Consider the following 18,415-nt stretch of genomic DNA (forward strand, 5'->3'; position numbering starts at 1 on the left):
CTGTGATGATTTACTCTGATATTGGACATGTGATTTGATACAATATTTTGATATGATTTTTGAGATACTATCATTATTGTTTTTATGTGATGTTTTGGGTTACCATGATATTATTTATAAACTAAAGATGAAATTTTTGGACTGTATTTTTGGGATGTTTCAATAATCCTCTTGCAGTAATGGCAAAGATGAGCCACCAACAATTTCTTGAGAAATCGCATTTAACAATCATGATCTGACCATGCAATCATTGTTGATCCACTCATCGAGCTCAATTCCTTTAGAGCCTCTAGTTGCTTTGAAGTTCCATCAATGTATCCAATCTTCTTTTTTTTGCCCGAGCGCAATTGAATGTCGAATTTCCACTGCATGTAACTTTCATTCTTGTTTGAGAGACTTGATACCAAAAACATATTTGGATCATTAGCCTTTGAATTAGGAAGAAATGTAGAATTAGAATTATTGGAAGGAGGAGTATAATCATTGACATTGTTACCAATGATCGGATTTGAAGCCATGATTACAAAGGAAATCAAAAGCTTAGATTGATTGCTCTGATACTATTACAAGATTATGAACAGAGATAATAAATGAAGAAATATTGTTTGAGTGCAAAATGAATTATGATCTAACTGAATAGAACTTTTACATTTATACTCTAAAATACATTGCTAAAATGAGTAAATTAGTTTCTATCAATAAATAACATAATCTAACTTACTATTCACACATGTGAAACTTAACGATATTAAATTTAATAAAATATATAAAGAAATTGAACAAACTTCATCTGATGTTACTTAAATTGTTTAAAGTTGACGCACTTTCAACACAATTTCTCCATCCTCGAGTTGAATATTACCACCATAATTAAAATCCACTAAAAATGGTCATGCTAAGAACTCGAATTCACGTAGTTAAGATTGGACAAATAGTACAACCTAGGTATACATGTGAAAGAATTACTCACTGAGTATAAACATAAGAGAAAGATATAAGAAATTTGTGAAATATCGTCAAACCGAGTGTTTAATATATAAAGTTAAGTTCCTAAAATAAATAATTTTCATAAACCATCGATCATGCGACCAACCATAGTCTAGCCAACCCTTAATTTTTACTTTATTTTTTACCAAAAAATGTAAATTAGAAAAAAGTAATATTAGGATGCTACCGCTATTTATTTATTTATTAAGGTGCTACCTTAATAACCTTGCACAAATTTCAAGTTCTTCCCCTGGGTCCACGACCCTTCCCCACCGGTCCTTTTTTTTTCCGGCTATCTACTCCATTCCATATCATTTGAGGGCATACTTGTATTTTCTTCTCACTTAGATCCCAATAATTGATGCATATATTCCACCCAAAACAAAGTTAGAAAGTATCGTGTAATTATCTATTTTCTTTCTGAAAATCAAAATTTATTGTTATATCTTTTGACACAAAAGAATACAAGAAAGTCATAAAATATCAACATCACAAGTTATATTTAATAACCTGATCATATTTTCAGCCTTCATAGAAATAACAAACTTACAAAATAATTTTATGAATGGTTTTGATTTTTAGAAATTTCTTTTTAAATTACAAATAATTATGTTATTTTACAAAAAAAATAGTTTTAAGATTTTTTTTTATGATAAGTGACCTTTTAGAAACAATTTCACAATTCATAAAATATATACTACGAAATTCATTGTCATTTTATTAAACGAAGAATACATTTGATTTTCTTATAAGATATCCTTTTCACAATTATTTTGTTTGTAATTATTTGTATTATATATTTTGTACAAGTATTAGATAAACAAAGACAAAAGCTAGGGTCAAACCAATGATGACAACGATTATTATAGTATAACCAATACTTTGTTCCTATAAACTCCCTTTGATTAAATTAATATCCTAACATCCTTGACCTATGAATTGGAGCCCACATTATTTTTTACTAAAAATACCTCCCATTGTGCTAGTTTAACTACATGTTTACAATTTGTATGAATAATTAATTATTTATTTAAAAAGAAAAATTAAAGCAACACCTAAGGCATATGCTAGAATTAGGCTCATTTCCCAATTAAATGCCAAAAAAGCTTTTTCATATTTAATTAAAAGCATAAATACTCCATTTGAATACCTGTTGGTTTCTCATGAGTCATGACCCCTGCCGCTTTCTTCTTTTCCTTTTCCACTGTTTTGTTGATTCTTATTTGAGTAAATTACAAAATTGGTCCCTATCTTATTTTAAACATTTCAATTTAAGTCTAGATTTGGTTTTTGTGTTATCCAAAAATGCAGTTTTAGTCATTGTGGTATCTTAAAATATACAGATTGAGTGTTTTATATTTTAGATTTTGAGTCATTTATATTTTAGATGACAGTTGATTCGAATAATTAAATCTGTACGGAAGTTTTAATTTAAAAGTAAACTTACAAATAAAAACATCAGACTTAAATTACACATTTTGGGATACTATAGGGATGAATTTTGTAATTTACTCTTCTTATTTTAAAAAATATATATATTTAATTAAAATAATGAAAAAAACATGTGAAAGAATCTTTATTAATCCTGAAGAACCAAACATACCAGTAAATTTAGGATTCCTCTGGGTCCAGAGAACCAAAATTAGAACATGAAGGAAGCCAGATCAGATGAACATCAACAAAAGAGAATCTTATAAAAATTGGGAAGAAAATTAGCAAAATTAAAGTAAGAGTTTATAATTAATTTGTTTTTGTTTTCTTGTATTTGTTTGCTTGTTATTACTGTCTATTTTAGCTTTTCGTTCACAAGATGATGAGATAATCATGTTCCCAGCTATTGCAACAACATATATGCTCTCATTTTCTAGAGAGAGAAAGCGAAAGGGATTGATGAATACAGGCCATTTCTTCTCTCTCTCTCTTTCTCTCTCTATCTCTCTCATCGATTCCAGTTCTGTAGTTAAAAACCCAACTGGCTTTTTCTTGAAATTTCTCTCATGATGATGATGGGTCTGTGAGTGTGTGTGTAAATATAGTTTGTTCTCGATGTTTCTTTCGGATTTCATGAGATAAACAGAGCTTCATATATGAATATTACATAGCCACATATTCTCTTCTTCTCATTTCTTTTTGTCTTATTGTTATGATTTGTACCTTTCTAAGCTTGTTCTTGCATTTCACACAGAGAAGCTTGTGATCTGTCATGATCCCTTTCCCTTTCTTCTTTTACTTTCGGGTTTCACAGGTTCGAGGTACTGTAACAAAGACAGTTACGATAACGAAAGAGACGGAATCATCAATCATGGTGTATTTTTTTTTTTTGTAATTCTCCTTCAAATACACGTTTCCATTACTGAAATCTGAGCTGGGTTTTGGTATTTGATGAGTTTTCCTGTTGTTCCTCTTCAATTCTCGAAGCTATTTCTCACGATATGCAAGTGGGTTTTGTTTATAATGTATTTGAATCGCAAATTTTCTGGAATAAAGGGTAGATTGTTGACGAATTCCAAGATGAGGGAATGTAATGGTGGATGGAAATGGAAAAAGCTGCTTCTTTTTGTGTGGATTTTCGTTTTTGCCACTGGGTTTGTTTGGTTCTTGTTTGGTGGTGTTTCGAGTGAAAAAAGATTGAAGATTTCAGGGAAATGTGAAGATAATAATTCTTCGGTTTTGATTCAACAATTCAATGTCAGCAAAGATCATCTTTATGAACTGGCTTCCTCTTTCTTTGAGTCAAATCAGGTTTTGCTATCAAACCTTTTTTTCTTTTACTGTTCATTTATACAGCTTTTGGTACTTTATAAAGTATTTAGCATCTAGAGTACATGATAACTCGAGTAATATTGCTGAATTTTGGGTTAAAAGTTAAAAGATTTAAGTGTTAATCATGTTATTCATGGGTTGTGTAACTGTTTTATTGATTAAGATGCATACACAATGCTTTGGTTTCTTGATCATCATTCCCATTTGGTCAATCATATGATGCAATTTATATACATGCTCACAAAAATGATAAAAATCTATGGTTCATTTAGTAAATTGAGTAACTTTTTGACATTTTAATAAAAAAACCCCACTTACTTCGTAATAGTAATTTGGGAAATTACTTTTTACCAATAAAATGACTGCAAATTTTATTTTATTTCTTTTGCAAAATGACATCGTCAATTCTCTTGGCAATATAATTGCGGACTATGATAAAGCAATTTTGGAAATGGCTGTTAATTCCATTATAAAATTCATGGTCATTTTGGAAAAGGTTAAAAAGGTGGTCAATTTGTTAAAATCTGACAACCCGTTTTGTATTTTCGGTTCTTTTTGTGATTATCTTTTTTTTTTTGGATTAGTAAATGCAAATTTAAGAGCAACTAATATGTGATTTTCAAGAATCTTTTCAAGATTCTTTAGTGATGTAAAGAATTCTTGTTGTTAACTTTCAGATAACTTCGTTGAAATGCACCAAACAATTAGAACATGAAACCGTAATCACATGTGCTCTTGAAGTGCCAAAATTAAAAAACCATGAACATGAAGAGCATCATTCACCTAATGTGGAATATGAAGAATCAAGTGATGAATACATTGAAGAGGTAAATCTAACATAAGCTTAATTTGGACCAAAATGAATGTTGTTTTTGAAGTATTTGATTTGTTATATTCCTATTGTTTTCAGAATATAGTGCAAACAATGGTACCTCAAAACTTTCTAAGAGAAAATTTCAATGGTATTTGCCTTTGTGCCATTTTTATAATGGCACTAAGCTACCAGAATCGTGGATTCCGGACAATATTATGGAAGATTCGGAATCGGAATCGGAAAGTGCATGAGAAGAAAGATAAAGTAGAGGGATCCTCAAGGGGAGCTGGAAAATGGATGAAAAAGCTACTTGTTCTATACATCATAGCTGGAATCGCTGCTTCAATTTGGTTATTTTGGTACTTAAATTCAGGAATTAGTTTTAGAAGAAAAGAAACCCTAGCAAACATGTGTGATGAAAGGGCAAGAATGTTGCAAGATCAATTCAATGTGAGCATGAATCATGTTCATGCATTGGCTATTCTGGTTTCCACTTTTTACCATGGGAAAGAACCTCCTGCTATCGATCAAGTAATCTTTTTTTCTCATAATCTTGATATTAATCCAAGAGTAAATTACAAGAATGGTTCCTAAGTTCCATACGTTTTTGCAATCTTTGGATCTAAACTTTTACTTTTGTAATTTTGGTCCTAATTGCACACATTCCTTTCAATTTTGGGACCTTTTTCAGATGGTGTTAAATTTCACTCGTTAAGCTTGTGTATGTGTGATGCACCCGAGGGTAGTTTCATCATTTCCTTCGTGTGCAATGCACATGCACAAGTTTAATGAGTGAAATTTAACACCGTCTAATAACGGTCCAAAATTGAAAGAAATGTATGCAATTAGGACCAAAATTGCAAAACTAAAAGTTTAGGCCCCAAGATTGCAAAAACGTATGGAACTTAGGGACCATTTATATAATTTACTCTAAATTTAACTATAATAATGAAATTTCATACCTTTTCACAGAAAACTTTTGGCGAATATACTGAAAGAACATCGTTTGAAAGACCACTTACCAGTGGTGTTGCGTATGCTTTGAGAGTGCGTGATTTTGAGAGAGAAAGTTTTGAGAAAAAACATGGATGGACGATAAAGAAAATGGAAACTGAAGATCAGACATTATCACAAGATTGCAACCCTGAAAAATTGGATCCTTCACCTATTCAAGATGAATATGCCCCTGTTATTTTGTCTCAAGAAACCGTTGCACATATTGTCTCTATTGATATGATGTCTGGAAAGGTATTACAAAATGAACAAATTACCAAAAAACCATTATATTTCCGGCAATTTTGTGGTCTTCATTGCAATAATTGAAACTTTAAAATCTTTTTTATCCTTATTTAGGAAGATCGTGAGAATATTTTGAGAGCAAGGGCATCTGGAAAAGGGGTTTTGACATCTCCTTTCAAGCTATTGAAATCGAACCATTTAGGAGTTGTACTTACGTTTGCTGTTTACAACACTCACATTCCTCAAGATGCGACACCTGAGCAACGAATTAATGCAACCGTGGGGTATTTAGGAGCATCATATGATGTCCCATCATTAGTTGAAAAGCTTCTACATCAACTAGCTAGCAAACAAACCATTGTTGTCAATGTTTATGACATCACAAATGTTTCTTCAGCCATTAACATGTATGGACCTAAACAGATCGACACCGGGTTGTTGCATATTAGTGGTCTTGACTTTGGTGATCCTGCTCGAAAGCATGAAATGCGTTGCAGGTTATTAATATTTCTCAAATCTTTTTAGATTTCCATTTTGCAACTTTCAACAAAAAAAAAACCAAAATTCCATAGTTAAGATGTAGATAGTCGTACCTCTACCTGAGGGTAAAGAGAGACTGCTTCTGTAGATGACTTCTCCAACATAGGAAATGTGGGCCCACAATGGTGAATAAAAATAGAAAGGGGGAGGGGAATAAAACAGAAAGAGATACTAGCAATAAAGTTGAAAGTAAAAAAGATACAAAAATAAGAAGAGATACTAGCAATAAAGTTGAAAGTAAAAAAGATACAAAAATAAGAAGGTAAATATTGTGGGAAAAAGCACAATTGTGCTTTTTCGTATACTTACCTTCTTACTCTTGTCTTGTTTTTTACTTTAAACTTTATTGTTAGTATCTGCTTTCTGTTTTATCCGCCTCCACCTTTCTATTTTTATTCACCGTTGTGGGCCCACATTTCCTATGCAGGAGAAGTCAAGCAGTCTCTCTTTACCTTCAGGTAGAGGTACAACTATCTACATCTTATCTCCCCTTACCCCATTCCTATGTGATTGAGGTTTTATTGTTATTGATAAAAGCAAAAAAAAACTATGACCTATATTGCTCCATGACCCTGATTTTAAGTCTCTAAACCCTCTTCTTTTGCAACTAAAAAAAAGTGGTTTTTATTTTATTTATTTATTTATTTGAAATATAAAAAAGGGATTTTGTGTGTTTACAGGTTCAAGCACAGGCCTTCACCACCATGGACAGCCATAGCAGCATCAATCGGAGCGCTTATAATTGTTTTTCTTCTTGGCCATATCTTCTACGCAGCCATAAACAGAATTGATACAGTCGAACGTGACTATAACGACATGTTAGAGCTTAAATTCCGCGCTGAAGCTGCCGACGTGGCAAAATCCCAGGTAGGTTTGCGAGATTTTTCAAATTTCTCATTAAATTTGTTGAATTATTGTTTTGTTAATGCGTATTCTCCTCCTTTTTTGCAGTTTCTTGCAACGGTTTCGCATGAAATCAGGACTCCTATGAATGGGGTTTTGGGGATGCTGCAGATGTTAATGGACACGAATTTGAACGCGAAGCAATTGGATTTTGCACAAACTGCTCACGAGAGTGGAAAAGATTTAATAAAGTTGATTAATGAAGTTTTAGATCAGGCGAAAATTGAATCTGGAAGACTTGAGCTTGAATCTGTCCCATTTGATCTTCGCACCATTCTTGATAACATTTTATCGTTGTTTTCAACCAAATCCCAAGAAAAGGGTATCGAGGTAATTTCTTATATAGTTTTTTTTTTTTTGTATGCAGCAATCGAAAAGTGATTGGAATGGAGTATTAGTATGGAATGAAATTTATTTTTCCAATTGTACATAAACAAATAACACATTAATGATTCATTTCATCTCTTCAAACCAACTAAACATAAATACATAACCCATATTCCATTACCTTTCTCATTCCATTCCATTTCATTCCAATTCCATTCCACCATTTATCTAACAAGAAGAAACTTTGTTCTTGTGAATAAAAAGTTGGCAGTTTATGTTTCCGATCAGCTTCCCGAAGTTGTTGTTGGAGATCCCGGACGTTTCAGACAAATAATCACAAATCTTGTTTCAAATTCACTTAAAGTTAGTCCTCTACCCTTCTTACACCTCTCAATAAAATTCACCATTTTTTTTTCTCTTCAACTAATTTTCATTTTTTTTTTATTATAGTTCACACACGACAGAGGACACATATTTGTATCGGTCCACCTAGCCGATGAAGCCAATCACCCACATGACACAAAAGATTCACTACTTAAAAAGACTTTGACTTTTGTTGACTCATCAAATCACAATGTCCACAACACTCTAAGTGGGCTTCCGGTTGTTGACAGGAGAAAAAGTTGGGAACTTTTTGAGAACTTAAGTGAAAAACATCCAATAAATCAATCCGAAAAGATCAAGATTTTAGTAACTGTTGAAGATACGGGTGTTGGAATCCCAAAAGATGCACAAAGTCGAATTTTTATGCCATTCATGCAAGCCGATAGTTCAACTTCAAGAACTTATGGTGGAACTGGAATTGGATTGAGCATAAGTAAGAGATTAGTGGGATTAATGGAAGGTGAAATTGGTTTTGTTAGTGAGCCCGGAATTGGAAGTGCTTTTTCATTTACAACGGTTTTTATGAAGAAGGAAACAAGTTCTTTAGACACGGTTTTGCAACAATATTATCCAACAATATCCGAATTCAAGACACTAAAAGCATTGGTGATTGATCAGAAAAGTATAAGAGCTGAAGTTACAAGATACCATCTTCAAAGAATGGGAATCTTTGTGGAAATAGCATCTAGTTTAGATTCTTCACAATCTTACATATCAAGGTACATTTCTTTTATAATGTGGAAATATCATCTAAGTTTATAAAGTGATTCCATTCTATTATAACAAACAGACACTAACTAACAATTCTTGATCTCACTTATCTTTGCAGTGATTCACCTCATCTTGACATGATTCTCATAGACGAAGAAGTTTGTGACAAGAACACGAGTCTTGAAGAGGTCAAAGTCAAACCAATTGGAATGAAACCAAAAGTGTTTCTTTTGGTCAAATCTATAAACCCTATTAGACATAATGACCTCAAATTAGCTAATTTGGTGTGTGATGTTCTTGTGAAGCCTCTTAGATTTAGTGTCTTGATTTCTTGTTTTCAAGAAACTCTTATATCAAAAGATAACACACAAGTGGCAAGAAGAAAACCGAAAACACTTGGGACTTTGCTACGAAACAAGAAAATCTTGGTGGTTGATGATAATGTTGTGAATAGAAGAGTTGCAGAAGGTGCTTTGAAGAAATATGGAGCTATTGTCACATGTGTGGAAAGTGGGAAGGCTGCTTTAGAAATGCTTAGACCACCTCATTGTTTTGATGCATGTTTTATGGATCTTCAAATGCCAGAAATGGATGGGTGAGCAATATTTTTACTTTTTTTTGTCGCCTTATATTTTCCTCCTTTGTTATGCTTTTAACTTTTTCTTTCTGGAACTTTCAGCTTTATTGCTTGTATCTGTTTTTTTTTCTTTAGTCGCACATTCTTTACTTCAAAATTGTAGGCCCATTTACTTTCAGCTTTATTGCTTGTATCTGCTTTCTTTTCTTTTCTTTAGTCTTCATCATGGGCCTTTCTACTTTCAGCTTTACTGCTTGTATCTGTTTCTTTTTTCTTCTTTAGTCATACACCATGCTTATTCTTCATCGTGGGCCCCTTTACATTTAGGCTTTCAGCTTTATTGCTTGTATCTTAGTTTTTTCTTGTCTTACACCTTGCTTGTAATCAATTTCGAAACGCAAGAGTAGATCCTATAGAAATACCACTTCCTCATGAATTTATCTTGAATCGGGATCTTTTGGCTCAACTTTTCTTCATTGTTATCAATGGCCTACATTTTGCTTCCCCTTTACCCCATTCTTATGGGACTTGGTTTTTTGTTGTTGTTTAAGAGGGCTTTTTGAATCTTGACTTGTTAAAAAGAGATATGTAATTGACTAATTGCATCTTTAATTTTGTTAGGTTTGAAGCTACAAGACAAATCCGTGGTTTGGAGAACAAGGTTAATGAAAAGATTGAATCTGGTGAAGTACCTATTGATATGTTCTCAAATGTGGCACATTGGCATACACCTATTTTAGCCATGACTGCTGACGTCATCCAAGCAACAGATGAAGAATGTAAGAAATGTGGGATGGATGGCTACGTATCGAAACCATTTGAGGAAGAACAACTGTATACAGCTGCAGCTTGCTTCTTTGAATCTGGTTGAGTGGCTAAAAAAATTACGAAAAAAACCTTGAAACATGACGTTTTACATTGAGGTATGGATCCAATTGAGGGTTCCCAGATGAACAATTGTCTGAAACAATTTGGGCATTTTGGAGAAGACGACGTCTTTAAACTCTTTCCATTTAGGATCGTATTTCACCAAGCTTCCTCCTCTGTATTCCAGCAAGATCTCTCCGTTCTTCAAAACGCATAAAACCCTAACCATCCTCCGTGATAAACCAGGTCTCCCTATCTGGTAATGGTTCTCATGATTCGGGACCCTTGCAGGATAAACTCCATGGATGACGAATTCCTTCATCCAAGATTCCTGGGAATCGTATTCCTTCATGACCCAGATCTCCAATTTCCCATACCCACATGAAATCACCGCCGCTAGACACCCTCGTATGACGGCCAAGTGAAAGTTGCTCCGGATGACTGTAACATGGGTAGGTTTCGTCACTACTTTGAACTGTTCGTCTTTTAGGTCAAAAGAGATGATCGCTCGACCTAAAACTCCGGCGACTCTACCAGGTCGGCTCAGCCAATGGATTCTCCCGTTCACTACAGGAACTTCCGCCGCTTGTCTGTCAAGCTGGTAAGGCACTTTCCCGAGTGATCTCCATGGATTTTTGTTTGTTTCTTTGGAAATAGTGAGAATTTGAACCTCCGATTTCGGGTAATTCCTGTTGTTTCGGATGACCCGACGTTTCCCCGGCCGGTTTCTGTAGTACACAATCTTCACAACCTTGTACTCGTTTGTAATTGGGTGAAATCCGAATCCGAACATCACCTCCTGTTCCTGAAACTGCTTAGATTTCGGAAGCTCCAGATAATCCCGGGAAAACGGGTTGAAAACGTAAACGGGTTCACCATAAAGCGAATCAGACAAGCATAACAAGCCATTACATGAACCCACGACGTTGAATTCAGGCATCGAGCTACAAAAAGGTGTGGAAATCTTTCTTACGATCTTGTCTTCGTCGTCTTCATCATCTTCATCTTCGTCGCCGCCACCACCGGAGGATAACTCGACGAAAGAGAGTTGGTTACGGATAGGGTAATCGCAGTGGAACAGCAGCGTCGGGTCGTTTTCCGCCACCGCAGCGTGGTGAAGCCGGGAAAGTTCAGGGTCGACTGACAGCAGTTTCCATGAACGGCAAACCAACCGGAACTGAATCAGGGATGAAATCGGCAGCTTGGCGAGTATGTCGAGGAGTACATCCCTGGGTAAATTCTCCAATCCGAAACCCTCGCCATGGTTTCTGTCATCATCTTCATCTAAAAGTTTTAACTTCTTCTTTCTGGGTTCGATTTGGAAAGACGAATTCTGGATTTGGAAAGATGAATCCATGAGAAAAGATTGAAGAAATGGTGTAGAAGTAGAAGGAGGAGGCAAAAGCATATTCTTGCTATATAGGGTGGGGGTTGAAGTTTGGGAATGGATCATGCCATAAATTGAGTTTGGTGGGTCCCACCATTGAATAATAATTTGGGGGGCATATGTCAAAAAGTCCATCTTTTTTCCTTTATAAACGGGTGTTTAGAAATAAAAATAAATAAATAATGAGGATATGGTGATGAGAAAAAACTAAATGAGTGTTGTATTTGTTTAAATATACATGTATTTGTATTTGTTAATTAATTATTACATAAAAGAATGCTACTAATTATATCGGTTTTAGTGCCTATTCTTACTTATTTTATTAGACAGTATTATAGCTTTAGCATTATAATTCTATTTTTTATATTTATTTTCTTTTCACACTATAAAAAAAAGTAGAAAAAGGAATCTCGAGCATGCCGATCGTTATATATAGGTTCGTCTTTCCACAAACTCTAGGCATAGTAGGATACAACTTCAGGTCACATTTGATGCAATCTGAATTTGTAAAGTCAATTTCTAATACCACTGACATATATATTTCTTTAGTTGGTTTTTACGAGACGATGGAACTAAAATACATTTTTTTTTTGTCGATTGGTAGCAATTTATATGTCTAAGGTCGGACGGAATGGTATGTGGGGAGGTGTGCGGGAAGTGTCTTGCATGCGGGAACACCGCACCGACCGCGAAGCGCGGGAAAGGGGGTGGGGTCACTCTTCATGTTATTCTTTTGTTTTTTTTTCTTTTTTTGCTTCAAACGGCTGTCATCTTAAGAATATTCATCTCGACAAAAAATTATTGACATATATAGCCGTTAATGTATATATATATATATATATATATATATATATATATATATATATATATATATATATATATATATATATTCCTTTTATTAAACTATAAATACCACAACATCCAACCATTTTTTAATCCATATCTTATAATTATTTCCAAAAAATATTAATCAAAATGTCATCATCTTCATCATATGATTCGACGGCTCTAGAGGATGCAAAATATTAGCAATCGGGGCAAGGTCATATAAAGTGAAAAGGTTACAACACATAATGTATGTATGTATCATATTGCATAATATGATTCTTAAAGACGAAGGAAGAACGATATGTCGGTACAACGAAAATGAAGTTTTGCCAAATGCCGAAGGAGTAGCCGTTGGTACACAAGAGTATATGGTGAATATAATAGAAGTACATAATCGCGACATTCATCACGCCCTTCATGCTAATTTGCTGGAGCACATTTATAGCTCATATTCAACCCCCGATAGAGTTTTCTCACAATGATTTGTTTGACGAATCAGACGATGATTCTGATATGTTCTTTGAGAGCGAAGATTCTGATGACGAGAGTGACGTTCGGGAGAATGATGAAGACGATGAGGTTGATGATGAGGACGATGATTCCGAGTGACGCAATTTGTTTTTTTTTTCTTTTAAATTAGGATATTAAATATGTTTTCTATGTTGTGGGTTGTTTGATTTTTTGTTTGCGTGTTTTTTTTTTTTTTTTTTTTTTTTTTTTTTTTTAATTTCTACTTATTTAAATATTAGGTATAATATAATTTTTAGTTTAATTAATGAAATGTTTTTTATTTTTAATTAAAATTTATGTTTAGTATTAATTTAAAAATTATAAATCATAAAAAAATTTATTTTAAAAAATAAAAAAAAATAGTGAGGGAAGCTCTACCCACCAATTCCTTGGGTTTTAGGTGAGGGAAAGGAAAGTGAAGGAAATTGTGGTATAGCCCACAAAAAGTAAGCGAAGCTTCCCACCCACTCCCTCCAGTCTAACAAATAGTTCAATAGACCGGGGAAAACCCGAAAAGTTAAAAGAGAGGAAGTACCGAAGTATTGTCCTTGTCTTATTTTAGTCTTTTTTTCCTAATAATCATTGTGACTGGTTTACCATTTAGGCAATGTATCACAACGCTGGGTGGCAACAAACTGACATATGTTGGTCTTGAGCATGCTCAAATAACGTGTCATCTGAGCCTGCTCGGAATCAAACTCCAGGCAAAACATCGCCCCCTCAGTAAACATACGGGTGATCTCCGTCACCGACTCCACACCCTGTCTCAACTCCAAGAACTCATGTGCCAACCGTTCGTGTTCAACCCGTGGAATGTAGCGAGCGCGAAACATCTCCCTGAACTGATCCCAAGTAACTGCAGCTCTCTGATCACCAATATACGACCCTGTCATCAACCTACACAAGTTCTTTGCTCCGGACCTCAGTAGGTTCAGAGCACACCTGACCTTCTGGTTAGCAGGACATGAGCATGTGAAGAAACATCCCTCCACGTCAGATAGCCACCTCATGGCTATGATTGGGTCCTAAATCCCATCAAAAGTCAGGGGCTTCGTGTTATCGAAGTCCCGTACTGAAAAGCCCGACTGGTCCTACTACCAGCGCCTGCTACAGTTGCGGAGGCTGCAGGTGCAATACGGGCCCATACTACCTTCTACACCTACCCATATTTGTCTCAAGTATCATCACAACGCCTTAAAAATATACATAAGCATGGCGAATGCTCAATCCTCACTCTTAGAGGAAGGCTAAATATCTCATAACTGGCTGACTGACCCCGCACAACTCACCCATGACACTTCCACCAACCATGCTGCACTCGTGTATGCTAATCATACATAACGCTGGACCCTATAGACATTCGAATATCTGATCCTACCCTAAGCCCTTCATCAAACAAGAAAAGGAAAGAAGACCAAACCAAACATTCTCAGGCTATAAGATCTTTATCATGTATAACTATGATGCATACACTAAGCAACTACAATAATGATGTCAATATCATATAAGGAAATCCTAGGCTATCAGGCATCATATAATCAACCAATTCTATCATGCAATTCTTGAAGATCCCTAGCCTATAACTAGCATGTTGTTCTAACATATCATAATATTAAATATCCGTATGGTATTTTGGTGTCTACTTACTGGCTTCGGCTAATTGTACACTCTGCATCATCTTTTAGTATTTTGAAAACCATTTGAAAATCATTTTGAAAACCTTTTTCCTTAGTTTGAGGCTGGATTCACATGAGTGTTCCTCCAATTCACTCAAACTAAGGCCATGATACCAACTTGTAACATACATAATATTCATAAAAATTTAAAACTTTTTCAAGCATTCAAAAACCATTACTTATTACAAAATGTTTTCAAAATAGTTTCATATTAGAGTATCCCAGAAATCAAATCATAAAAGTGCGAGGAGGTGCGCGATCATGCCTTCGCCTTCCCACGATCATCCGAAGTACCTGAAACAAAATCCAAAACTATAAGCCCAAAACTTAGTGAGTTCCTCCAAAATACCAATGCCATTGTAACGCCCCGATTCCCGTGTATTAATTGTGGTTATAATTTCTCATGATTTCAAGGTCTATTCGACGAGTCGGTTGCCTGACTCGCCGAGTAGCAGCGGGCTGGTCCGCGCGTTTAAGTGACCTACTCACCGAGTCCAAGAAGGGACTCGACGAGTAGGAGCTGGCAGATGAAACCCTAATTCTGGGGTTTTGCACCCTATTTAAAGGCCCTTAGCTTTCCTCCTCAACCTCCCTTGTCATCATCACTCCCAGAGAAACCCTAATAGCTAGCTAGACTCTATTCTTGAGTGTTTGAGGCCAAAAGAGAGTGTATTGGAGCATTTCTTGAAGAGTTAAGAGCTTGGAACAAGAAAGAGCTTGTAGATCCAGTCTTTCCAGTGTTGTGGCATCAAGATTGAGGTATAAAGCTATCACCTTTACATTTCATTGCTTAGATCTCCTCTTTGTGAAAGAAAATGGTCATTTCTTGGGAAATATAGAGTCATTCTCAGGTTTGAGCTTGTCACAAGGGCAAAGTTTCAGATCTTGACTCCCCTAGGCTTTGTGGACAGAAAAACATCAAGCTTTATGAAGCCTTGACCCTCCTTCATGTCCAAAACCTTCTCCTAATGCTAGTTATGAGTGTTTTAGTTCCATAGAGCCTTGCATGCACTAAAAGTTAGCAACTTCATGTGATAACAACACCCTAGGAGCCTAGATCTACAATATGGAGCCTTAGCATGGATTAAAAAGCCTCTGTATGGATGAAGGACTTCATGGACTCGGTGAGTATCAGGACAACTCGGCGAGTCCGATGAAGATAGTTGTAAGCTCGACGAGTCAGATGAACGTCTCGGTGAGTCTGATGAAGATTGTCTTGGGCTCGGCGAGTCAGTCAAGTGACTCGGTGAGTCGGCTAGGGTTTTCCCAACCTTTGGACATGTATGAAACTTACAAGTTGTATAAGGAAACTCAACAAGTTGGCCAAGGGTTTGCGGCCACTGACACCAGGAACTCGACGAGTCGCTCATGTGACTCGGTGAGTTGACGAGTTATGCAAGGAACTCAGCGAGTGGCTGGTTGTACTCGACGAGTTGAGGTCAACATGCATTGTTGACTTTGGCAATTGACTTTGACTTTGACCACAGGTTGACTATTGGACTTCTGAGGGTATTTTGGTAAATTGGATTTTGATAGCAAAGGGGCATTGGTGAATATAGGTGTTGGAGTTGGAGCAACATCCAGAAGAGTTTGACACTACCTTCCGAGCTACCTGTGAGGTGAGTTATCCTCACTATACCAACAGGGTCTAAGGCACTAAGGCTGGCCCTTTATCGGATTTGTATCTTGGTTTTGTTTGATATGTTTATTGATCTGCTAGATCCGCATCCTGGTAGTTAGGATGGTATTATGTTATTGACCTGGTTTAGGTCGGTATCCTGGTATATAGGATGATGTTATGTTAGTGACCAGTTAGGTCGGTATCCTGGTTAGGATGTTGCTATGCTATATGATATGTTAGATCAGTTTGTTGTCTTTGGATTGTTACGTGATTATCTGCTATATGTGCACATGGTTGTTTGATTGGGGTTTGGGTTGAGGCGGGTCTTGCTTTGTGCTATAGGCCAACATACCTAGGGCGGAACAGATAGACTGCAGGCCCAGGAGGGCACCTAGTCAGGCCGAAGGCCTGACGAGCGGTCCGGATAGGTTGAAGGCCGCGAGAGGGCGGTCCAGACGTGCCGAGTCTCAGAGAGTGGGCCAGATAGAATGAAGGCCCGGTGCGGGCAGACCAGTCACACTATAGACTCGTGATGCATGGCTATTTTGTACTTATATGTTTATATGATATGGTTATCTGTATGGCATTGGTATTTTGGGGGTAACTCACTAAGCTTTCGGGCTTACAGTTTTTAGTTTATTGTTTCAGGTTTAGCAGATGGTCGCGCGAAGGCGAAGGCGTGACCATACACTTCCTCGATTGATGATTATGATTTCTGGGAACTCTGATGTTTAAACTATTTTGAAAACAAATTGCAATAATTGAATGGTTTTAAATGATTTAAAAAGTTTTAAATTGGCTTGAAATTCATGGATGTTACAGCCGTACAAACCATAACCATATCATAATAAACAACATGCATATAGAGTCTGCAGTATGATTGGACCACCCTCACCGGGCCTTCAGTCTATCTGGCTCACTCTCAAAACCTTCAGCATGTCTGGTCCGCCCTATCAGGCCTTCAGGCTGTCTGGACCATTCTCCAGGCCTTCGGCCTGACTGATATGCCCCCATTGGGCCTATAGTCTATCCGCGTTGCCCTGGGTATGTTGGCCTTCAGCACAAAGCAGGTCCGCCTCAACCCAACCCCAAACATACAATCAATACATATATATCAAACACTAGCTAGCATGTACAAACATGCAAATCGATCTAACATATCACTAATCAAAGCATCATCCTATATACCAGGATACCGACCTAACAGGTCACTAACATAGCATCATCCTATATACCTAGATACCGACCTAACAGGTCATTAAGCATATCACCATGAATTAACCAGGATAATAATCCAAAAAGGACTGACATTGGTGCTTTCGACCTGTTAGTATAGTGAGGACTCAACTCACAATGTCGATCGGAACTGAAATATCAAACTCCCGAAACACGGCTCCAAACACCAACACCTGCAACCACCATTGATCCAATTCCATAAATTCCCAACTTACCAAAATACCCTTAGAAGTCAAACTGGTCAACCCTTGGTCAAAGTCAAAGTCAATCGGTCAAGGTCAACAGTCCATGTTGACCTAATTTGTCGAGTGCAACTTACAGACTCGTCGAGTTCCTTCAGAACTCAGAAAGTCGCGAAAACCCCAGTCAACTTGTCGATTTACTAGACAACTTGTCGTGTCCATGCAGTATCCAGAATATCGGGAAAAACCCTAACCAACTCGTCGAGGCATCTCGCTAACTCGCCGAGTTCATGCAGAATCCAGAAAGCGGGAAACCCTTATCCAAATTGTCGAGTTCCTTCAGGCATTTCGCATTCAGCTCATTCCAGTCGAGTTCATAGCTCCAAACTCCAGATCTAGCTTTCTAGGGTGAAGTTACCATGTAAAGTTGATAACTTTACATGCATGCAAGGTCTCAAAAGGCTTAAAACACCAAAACTAAGTATAAGAAGAAGTTTAGGGAATGGAGGAGGGCCAAAGATTCATAAAGCTTGAGACTTTATGTCAAAGAGGGCCTAGAGGAGTCCATATCTGAAACCATATCCTTATGACAAGCTCAAACCCGAAAGTGACTCCATTTTGCACTAGAAATGACCATTTTCTTTCACAAACCATGTCCATATCTACAACCTTCTTCTTGATCCAAGCTCCTTAACCTTCAAGTTTCCTTTCAAAAGAGCACCCAAAATGACTTCCAAGCTCACACACTCACACAATGGGGAAATTAGGGTTTTCTACGGTAAGGGGACAATGAAAAGGTGGTAAGGAGGATAGAAGGAGGGCTTAAGGTCCTTTAAATAGGGTGTAAACCCTAAAAATTAGGG

The 18,415-nt window shown here is 36.4% G+C and overlaps 1 protein-coding gene and 1 pseudogene across 4 annotated transcripts; one reads left to right on the plus strand and one right to left on the minus strand.

The window, feature by feature from the left end:
* The first annotated feature begins 2,606 nt into the window (after positions 1-2,606).
* On the plus strand, positions 2,607-11,792 carry HK2 (histidine kinase 2). 4 transcript variants are annotated; one of them, XM_079009377.1, is made up of 12 exons: positions 2,607-2,713; positions 3,233-3,729; positions 4,428-4,577; positions 4,661-5,095; positions 5,537-5,812; positions 5,918-6,300; positions 7,024-7,210; positions 7,295-7,576; positions 7,838-7,936; positions 8,024-8,676; positions 8,787-9,263; positions 9,867-11,792. In XM_079009377.1, the coding sequence occupies exons 2-12, from the start codon at positions 3,370-3,372 to the stop codon at positions 10,114-10,116; spliced, it is 3,552 nt and encodes a 1,183-aa protein (XP_078865503.1). In that variant the 5' UTR covers positions 2,607-2,713; positions 3,233-3,369; the 3' UTR covers positions 10,117-11,792. The 4 variants fall into 4 exon arrangements, with proteins under 4 accessions (XP_078865503.1, XP_078865505.1, XP_078865504.1 ...); XM_079009379.1 differs by having other exon boundaries at positions 2,610-2,713; positions 3,475-3,729; XM_079009378.1 differs by lacking the exon at positions 2,607-2,713 and having other exon boundaries at positions 2,797-3,729; positions 7,862-7,936.
* LOC145061805 (F-box protein At3g07870 pseudogene) lies at positions 8,627-11,634 on the minus strand (annotated as a pseudogene).
* Positions 11,793-18,415: the final 6,623 nt, after the last annotated feature.

The sequence above is a fragment of the Lactuca serriola genome, chromosome 7 (assembly GCF_051521515.1).
Source record: "Lactuca serriola cultivar US96UC23 chromosome 7, Lser_US96UC23_V15, whole genome shotgun sequence".
In the NCBI taxonomy this organism is placed as follows: domain Eukaryota; kingdom Viridiplantae; phylum Streptophyta; class Magnoliopsida; order Asterales; family Asteraceae; genus Lactuca; species Lactuca serriola.